Here is a 9710-nt window from a genome sequence, read left to right as displayed (position 1 = left end):
AGCTGGAGGAGAGAGAAAATTAAGTTAAAGATTGAAATCAATGGGACAAAGTAAAAACATCAAGATTTCAATATATTTTTAAGATTAATATTATTGAAAAAGCATGGATTGATGTTAATGAAGCGTTTTATTATATATGATCTTATGTTCTTGATATGTTAGTGAAGAGAAAATAAGAGAAAGTAATGAGAAATAGTGTAGAGAAAGAAAATAAGGGTGTTATAAACATGGTAAATAAACATCTTGCACTAAAACAGTTTTGGACAGCAGTAGTAGGCTAATTTTGAAAAATCACCATAAATTGTGAAAATTTAATTATAGGATGAATAAAATATGGAATTAAATCTTATTGAGTCTAGTTTCTTATAGAATAAACGGTGTAAGCAATAGAATATTGAATTCTGAGATATAATAAATTAAGTGAGACAAGGTCAAAATGATTTCAGGTTCTCCTGTTCTGATTTTGGAAAATCATAAAAAATTGGATAAAAATAATTAAGGGCTTAAATTTATATGTTTAAAATACCTAATGAGTCTATTTTCAATATAAATAAGTTTAAACATCATCCAAATCTCGTACGATGAGATAATTAATTCTTAGTGAAGAAGGGTTTGAACTGTCAGAGATAGTAGAACAGGGGTAAATTTAAAGAATAAACTGTACTTATTGGCTAAACCAAAAATCCTGAAAATTTTATGGTAAGAAGATATATGAGTATAGTTTTATGGAAAATTATTGGATCTTAATTTAGAGTTCTGTATCTTAAGATGAAAATAATTTAGTGACTATGACACGGATGGATAACTTTGAATATACATATAAGTCAATAGTGAAATTATAGACAATGTTACTTACAAGCATGATATATACATCAACCATGTGGAATGGAGAGGAGGTGGAGGAAAATATATATGAATATTCAGCTAGCATGACTAATTTGCATGTTTTAGGCTCAGGGACTAAATTGAATAAAAGTAAAACTTTATGGGCATTTTTGTAAAAATGTCAGAAGTGATCAAATTGCATGAAATGGATTATCTTATTATTTAAATTACAAAATTGAATGAAATTATTAATTTAGATCAAGATCGGCTGAAAACATGTTTTAGGGATTAAATTGAAAAGTGTTGAAATTATGGAAAATTTTGTTATTTTATAGAATTCATGGGTTGTTATCAATATATAAGAATAACTAGGCTCAAAACCAGTATTAAATTACAAGAACTTTATTTTTCTAGGCCTAAGGATGAAATTGTCATTAATCAAAAGTTCAGGGGTAAAGTGGTAATCTTGCCTAGAGCATTAATTGAACATATCAGAATATGAAATAAATAAAAATGATGATCAATTTTATTTATAAAGATTCGGGCTGCTCAAATATGAGACTTGAAAGTGGAAAAGAAAAGTTTTCGGATTAGTGAAATTATAAACACGAACAAGCAACGAAGTAAGTTCGTGCAGCTTGAATTGAATTATTGAATGAATTGAATTGTATATTTATGTGACATGAATGTGAATTGAATGTTTAATGTATGTTTTGGGTTTCGAGGGCCCAATTGAAGGACGTTATGATTATTTTTAAATATATGAATAATAAATGATTCAGAATTATCTGAAAATGTTCAGTAAACTCCGGTAATGCCTCGTACCCTGTAATACCTCGAAAATTTTTACAGTAAGATATTATCCTTGATATAGTAAAATAAGAAAATAAAGTGACAAAAAGGGAAATTTTGAGTTATGTCAATATTGGGAAGTATATTATGATACATTAATTAAGAAAGGACTAAATTGTAAAAGAGAGAAAAGTTTTGTTGCACAAGAGTAAATACTCAAATTTTAAGGGGTTAAAGTGTAAATCTAAAAAATTTGAAGGACCAATAGTGTAAATATTTTAAAGGTGGAATGATCTAGAAACTAATGAAAATGGATGAATTAAGACCAAATTGAATAGGTGAAGAACTATGAGGGACTAAATTGTAATTTTACCAAATTAAATGATGACTCAAGAATGGAATTTTAAAAGATAATAAAGGGAAAAATGAAATCTAGAAAGTAATAGTGATGCTAGAGATATTTTGATATTTTATAACTATTTAATTACATAAATATTATTTTATTAATATTTTAATAAGATATTTTATTATTATTTTATTAGTATATAAAGAAAGAAAGATAAGTAATTCTCATCCATTTTTCCCGTGCAAAACCAACGTGAGAAGAAGAAGAAGAAAAGAAGTTTTCATTTCTTTACAATTTGGTCCTTTTACCAAAAATTTACCATTTTCACTCAAAAATCAAAAGAATTTCCATAGCTACCAAGAGAGAAAAATGTTAAGGAGACTATGGAAAGTTAGAATATCAAGTTAGATTCAAGAATTGGAAGTTGAAGAAGAGAGAAAATCAAGATGAAGATTGAAATCAATAGAATAAGGTAAGAACATCATGATTTCAATATGTTTTTAAGTTTGATATTATTGAAAAAAGCATGGATTTAATGTTAATGTAGAGTTTTCTTACATACGATATTATGTTCTTGATCTGTTAGTGAAGAGAAAATAAGAGAAAGTGATGAGAAATAGTGTAGAAAAAGAAAATAAAGGTGTTACAAACATGGTAATTAATATCTTGCACTAAAACAGTTTTAGACAGCAGCAGTAGTCTAACTTTGAAAAATCATAAAAAATTGTATAAATCGAATTATAGGATGAATAAAATATTAAATTAAATCTTATTGAGTCTAGTTTCTTATAGAAGAAATTATGTAAGCAATGGAATTGTAAATCATGAGATATAATAAATTTTGTGAGACAAGGTCAGAATGATTTTGGGTTCCCCTGTTTTGAATTTGGAAAATCATAAAAAAATTGGATAAAAATAATTATGGGCTTAAATTTATATGTTTAGAATCAATGAGTCTATTTTAAATAGAAATAAACGGGAACATCATTCGAATTCTTCACGAGGAGATAATTAATTTTTAATGAAGAAGGGTCAGAACTGTCAGACAGCAGAACATGGGTAACTTTAAAGAATAAACTGTACTTATTGGCTAAACTAAAGCTCTGAAAATTTTATGGTAAGAATATATATGAGCCTAGTTTCAGGGAAAATTAGTGGATCTTAATTTGGAGTTCTATAGCTCCAGATATAAATAATTTAGTGACATGACACAGATGGACAGCTTGAATATTTATAAAAGTAAATAATAAAACTTATAAATAATGTTACTTACAAGTGTGTTATATACATTAAGGATGTGGAATGGAGAAGAGGAGGAGGAAATATATGAATATTCAGCTAGCATGGCTAATTTGCATGTTTTAGGCTTAGGGACTAAATTGAAAAAAAATGTCGGGGAAATTTTGTAAAAAAAGTTAAAAATGACCAAAATGAAAGAAATGAATTGTTTTATTGATTAAATTAATAAATTGAATGAAATTATTAATTTGGATTAAGATTGGGTGAAAATAGGGGAAAATGAAAATTTTACCAAAATACCCCTGAATCTTGATATTTCTGCAATTTCACCAGGTAAGTTCGTGTAACTTGAATTATATTCTTAAATGCTTGAAATGTATGTTATTGATGTGAATATGATTTGAATGTTCATTGTATGAAAATTGATGAAACATTGATATATTTGATAAAAAGGGAAATAAATCCCGATTGAATGAAAGGAAAATTCAATGGATCTCTGAAAAGAAATTGACGGTAAAAAAGGATCTAGTCCGAACAGGTGATCCTATCCTGTTATAGCCCTCCCGAAGAATATGTGTAAAATGGATTTAGCCCGGATGGGTAATCCAAATTAGGGTCTGAATTTAGCCTGGACTGGTAATTCAGATCCAAGTTCATTAGAGTAATTGTCGTTGCAGGGGATTTAGCCTGGACTGGTAATCCCGACAATACTTTATGAGTTTATATTACAGGGGATTTAGCCTGGACTGGTAATCCCGCTGTAAGGATGAGGTTCGCGGGAGTGTGCTCTCTGAAATGAAATATGTAAGACCATGGTTGAAAGATACTATGGCAACATGATATGAAATGTGTAAGACCATAGTTGAAAGATACCATGGCAACATGACAGAAAATGAATAAGACCATGGTTGAAAGATACAATGGCAGCATGACATGAAATGAATAAGACCATGGTTGAAAGATACCATGGCAACATGACATGAAAAGAATAAGACTATGGTAGAAAGATACCATGGCAACATGACAGAAAATGAGTAAGACCATAGTTGAAAGACACTATGGCATCATGTTAAAGATAAATAAGACTGTGGATGGGAGACACTATGACATCTGTTGAACAATTGATATTCAGGTAATATGTATCAGATGACGAATGGTTATATGAAATGATTGTGTGAAATGTTTACAAGAAATGGTCATATAGAAATATATGTACAAAATAGTTGTATGAAATAATTATGAAGATAGATAAACGAAATAAGTATAAGTACATGGAATATAATTTATGTTAAGTTTGATATAAACTATTATTGGAATAAATATACATAAAATATATGGAAATGATGGAGCATGAAATATTGATATAATGAAATGAATGATATATACTTATGAAGAAACGGTAAGAGAACGATATGTTTCATGACATGTACATATATGATTATCTTTGATATGTTGATACAAGAAAATTATGTAGGTAAAGACAATTATTAAACTCAAGTGTGACATGTCGAGAAAATAAGTATATCAATGTTGAATTTATATGAAATATGTGCTAGCATACTAACAATGTCTCTGTTTGATGCTTATACAAGTGCCAAGTTGTTGATTGAATGGTAATATATTTATTTATATGATACATTGAATCGGTAAGTATTTAATTGAATTTTTTTTAGGTGATCTGCAAATTCTAGTAATGCCCCGAAACCCTGTTTCGACGTCGAATACAGGTTAAGAGTGTTACATACCCTATTCCGGCAACGGATACAGGTAGGAGGTGTTACACCATTTGCCTCTGTCCTCTTATTCTTTTTGTGTCCTCAAATATTGTTTTCATTCCTAAGACAATTCAAGAAGCTTTGAGTCATCCTGGTTGGCATGATATGAGATTAGAGGAAATATATGCATTAGACGAGAATGATACTTGGAACCTAGTGGATTTCATTTTGCATGATTTTGGATAATGGATATTCAAGGGGGTCTATCGACATCCGCTCCGAATCTGCAAAATTCAAGTTGACAATTTGACATCTGAATTGTCATCCCTAGTGTGCACCAATTGATTTCGCCCATACCGGCCGATACAAAAAAAATTAAAAAAAATATTTATATTTATTTGCACAAAAAATTTATTTTAAAATGTAAATTAATTTTTATTTTTTATTTTTATTTTAGATTTGTTGAATTATGAATTGTTGTATGCACTCTATGGGATGATCTTATTGTTTAATTTATAGAATAATTATTTTTGTTTATGTGTTTTGAGTTTGTTAAATGATGGGTTTTTATTTGTTAATTTTGAGTATTTTTAACCATAGATAATAGATTGTATTTGTGAAGCTTATTAAAGAATGTGTTATATAAATGATGAGTATTTTATATATATTTTTGGTATTGTAAAATTTACATATGTAATATTTAAACTCATGTTACCAACATTTTTAAATATTTTCTTTAGCAAAGCTTTATTTTTATGAGTATTTTATATGTGATTTTTATTCAATCTCATTATATGATATTTGTAAATATTTTATATACATATATCAATTTTTTTTAAACTAGTACTAGGATTTCATTAGAACTTCACAGTTTAGCATGCTTGAGCAAGAGTAGTATTAGGATGGATGACCTCCTAAGAAGTTCTCGTGTTGCACCGATGTTTTTGAGAAATAAATATTTATTCTCAAGTTTAAATCCTTTTTCATGCATTTTTGAACCCTGAGTTTTGGCCTATTGATCGGATGTTCATCTATCCTATGAATAGTTTGTGTTTAAATAATCGTTGTATAAAAAAAATCAAATATTTTTTATAAAACAACAAAAAATTTAAAACGATACATTGAAATAAATTAGTATTGATACGTATCAATACTAATAGAAAAATAGTATACCCACCGATACGATGTTGACTTAAGACCCAAACAAAATCTTTTTAAAAAAATCCAAAATATGTTTTTAACAACTACTTAAGAAATGTAAAATTTCAAATAAAATTAATTTCAAAGTACCCTAAAAATATTAGGGTAAATTACACTAAATGGCACTATATTGTTAGTAAGTTTATAATTTGGTCACTCAATTTCAAAAAGTTACAAAATGATCATTGAACTATTCAAAACTTTTCATTTAGGTCACTAGGATGTTAAATCACTTTTGTATGGCTTTCTCCATTAGCATCACTTACACCAATCGAAAGCTTTCATTCTCCTTCTCTTCTGCAATTCAGTTCTTTTTTTTTATTTTTATGAAACAACTTTGAACATCATAAATTTGCAAACTAAAATCTAAACAACTTCCTTCTCCAATCTCCAACAATGACCATCAGGTTGACTTGAATCTAATGTATATTTTTCTATTCTTTGATGGGTACTGATCTATCGTATTGATCGTCAAATTGTCATTTAGAGTTTGCTAGCCAAACTTAAAAAAATTAATAAAAATAACCCTGTGATTTAAATAAAAAACTTTTAAACAATTCATTCACTTAAATAACAACTTTCGAATAATCTAAACTTTAGTGACTTAATGAAAATTTTTTGAAGTCGAGTGACCAAAAAGGTAAACTTATAAATAATTTTGTATCTTGGTGTAGTTAACCCAAAATATTAAAATATTAAAAAATATTATGTTGAAAAAGTTTAGAGACTAAAGTTGAAAATTTTACTAAATTGAGAGGTTAAATATTACTTTATCCATTTTTATTTGATAACTCAACTTTTACTATTTTAAAAGATAAAATAAAATTTAAATAGGTATAATGATAAATTTAATCTTCAACATTTATATTCTTTTGTTAATTTAAACCTATTTTTAGCTAAATTTGGTTGTTAACATTTTGAAAAGTGTCTAATTACTTTTCTTCAATAAGAATGTTGATTAAACATTAATTTTTAACGATGTTGAAGTAACAACCTGTATGGTAGTCTACATGCACTCATGCTAAAATAAAAATATTTATCTTATATTTCATGTTAATAAATAATTTAAAATTTATAAAAAATATAAAAGTTTAAGAGGTTTAGCATGAAGTCCACGTTAATTGCTATGTAAGTTGTCATGCTAAAAGAATTAATATTTTAGTTAGTATTTTTGCTAAAAACATTAAATTAATTATTTTTCAAAAATTGATAAACAAATTTGACATTTTTAAAAGATTTAGATCAAATTTAATTTTAAAAAATATAAAAACCATATTAACAAAAAATGTAAATATTAAGGACTACAATCCACATTACACCATTTAAATATAATAAAAATTAGAGTATGATGTACCTCTCTGTTCATTTTCAATTTGTAACTAAATTTCCTCGCCAGCTTGTGCATTTGTGTCGGTCTTTGTATTCTCGTTCTTTCCTCCCTTTCCCTAAAAAATCAAATCCCTAACATTTTTATTCTTCAATTTTGACCTAATCCCATCCTCCCCTCTGCTTTCCGTTGAGATCCGGCATAAGCTTTTTTCTGGTTTTCAGCGGATTTTCGATTCGACGCCATGAAACTATCCTTCTCTCTCCCCTCCAAATCAAAACCCACCCAAAAAGTGTCCATCCCCAAGCCCTCCACCACCCAAGATGACCTAAACCCCAAAGAATTTGTCACAGAATTCGACCCTTCCAAAACCCTACCCGACCCCAATTCCAAGCCCTCCTACGTAATCCCTCCCAAGCAAAACGAATGGCGCCCCTACAAGAAGATGAAGAATCTTGACCTCCCTCTCCAATCCGATGCCTCTCGTGATCTCCAATTCGAGCTTGATTCCTCCTCTCACAATCCCAACCCTGATTCCGCAATCTCTTACGGTCTCAATCTCCGCAATAACAGCTCCACCAAGGGCGAGGCGGATAACAAAGATGTAACTCCTGGGTTAGCAGCTCCCGTCGAGACGCTCCTTATCCAGAGTTTTAAAGAGGATTTGAAGAAGTTGCCCGAGGATCGAGGGTTTGAGGAGTTCGAGGATGTACCTGTGGAGGTTTTTGGTAAGGCTTTGCTTGCTGGATACGGGTGGGTTGAAGGTAGGGGAATTGGGAAAAACGCTAAAGAAGATGTTAAAGTAAAGCAATACGAGCGGAGGACCGACAAAGAGGGGTTAGGGTTTAGTTCTAAGGAATTTAAAGACAGAGGACAGGGCTTGAAGAATGTCAAAGAGAATATTGACAAAAAAGAAAGAGAGGAGGATGAAGATGGGTTTTTTGTGGGGAAAGACGTCAGAGTGATTGAAGGGAGAGGGATGGGTTCCAAAGGTACAATAATGGAGAAGTTGGGCGATAGTTGGCTTGTTTTGAAGTTGAAGAATAGGGACGAAGAAGTTAAAGTCCGTATATCTGAGATAGCTGATTTGGGTTCAAGGGAAGAAGAGAAGTATTTGAGGAGATTGAAGGAGTTGAAGATTAGGGATGAAAAAATGTCGAAACATAAGGATGAAAGAAAGTCTAGTAAACGGAGTAGAAATACTGAAAAAAGAAGTGAAACACAAGTTAATGTGGAGAGAACTAGGACTAATGGTGATCGAGGGGTTTCTTGGCTTAAAAGTCACATTAGGGTTCGGATTATTAGTAAAAGTTTAGCAGGGGGGAGGTTATATTTGAAGAAAGGGCAGGTGGTGGATGTTGTTGGACCATATATGTGTGACATAGCAATGGATGAGAGCAAAGAGTTGATTCAAGGGGTTGAGCAGGAACTGCTCGAGACTGCATTGCCGAGGCGTGGCGGTCCGGTTCTTGTTTTGTATGGTAGGCATAAAGGTGTGTATGGGAATTTGGTAGAGAGGGATTTAGATCGAGAAATGGGTGTTGTAAGAGACGCTGATAGTCAGGAGTTGCTAGATGTGAAACTTGAACAGGTTGCTGAGTATACGGGGGATCCAAGCTATCTTGGGTATTGATTATGGCATATGCCTTCTCAACACAGATAAAAGCAATAGGTATTTTCTGCTAAAGTGTGCCCTTATGTCAATTTTTGTTCACCACCTATTGCCATGACAAACGCTGTATTATCTAAGTTATGGTTCAAATATAACCATTCTTGCTGTGTTTTTGCTTGTACTTAGCGTATAAGCTTCTCCATTAGTGTTCAATTGGCAATTTAAAATATTCCAATTTATAGATTAGAATTCCAATCAATCTGCAAATGAAGATATTTTTCTTCCTCTCCTCTACCTGAACTCTACTTTAGGAAATTGACTTATGAAAAAAAGTTGAAAAAATAGTTTATATATTTTATTGCTTGGAATGATAATTGCGTAAAATTATTTTTCATTATGCGGTTGCTTTCTGGAAATTTAGCATTGATATAAAGTATGAAAAGAAGCGATCCCTATGGTATATAGATCCTTCGTTGCTTTGCTTTAGCTTTTATTGAGAAGGGATTGATCCTGGATTAAATGACATAGCTGGAATGAGCAAAAGCTTGAAAGTGTCTTTTTCTTTTATGTTTATGAATGTTTCTCTTGGTTTGTTCTGTTTTTCTTCTCTGCTTCTTATCTATCAATCAAATTGACTCATGTTAGTTAGGCATG

At 30.3% G+C, this 9710-nt stretch overlaps 1 protein-coding gene across 1 annotated transcript; it reads left to right on the top strand.

Annotated features, from left to right (window-relative positions):
- The first annotated feature begins 7450 nt into the window (after positions 1-7450).
- LOC108452885 (protein MOS2) lies at positions 7451-9440 on the top strand. Its single transcript, XM_017750666.2, has one exon. The coding sequence runs from the start codon at positions 7689-7691 to the stop codon at positions 9075-9077; it is 1389 nt and encodes a 462-aa protein (XP_017606155.1). The 5' UTR covers positions 7451-7688; the 3' UTR covers positions 9078-9440.
- Positions 9441-9710: the final 270 nt, after the last annotated feature.

This window comes from Gossypium arboreum, chromosome 5 (genome assembly GCF_025698485.1).
Source record: "Gossypium arboreum isolate Shixiya-1 chromosome 5, ASM2569848v2, whole genome shotgun sequence".
Taxonomy (NCBI): domain Eukaryota; kingdom Viridiplantae; phylum Streptophyta; class Magnoliopsida; order Malvales; family Malvaceae; genus Gossypium; species Gossypium arboreum.
The sequence above is the reverse complement of the archived record's forward strand: the minus strand, read 5'-3'. Positions and strand labels throughout refer to the sequence as shown.

What these genes read in the sequence shown, in the direction of transcription:
- LOC108452885 (XM_017750666.2), top strand. Translation starts at nt 7,689, where the DNA reads ATGAAACTATCCTTCTCTCTCCCCTCCAAATCAAAACCCACCCAAAAA.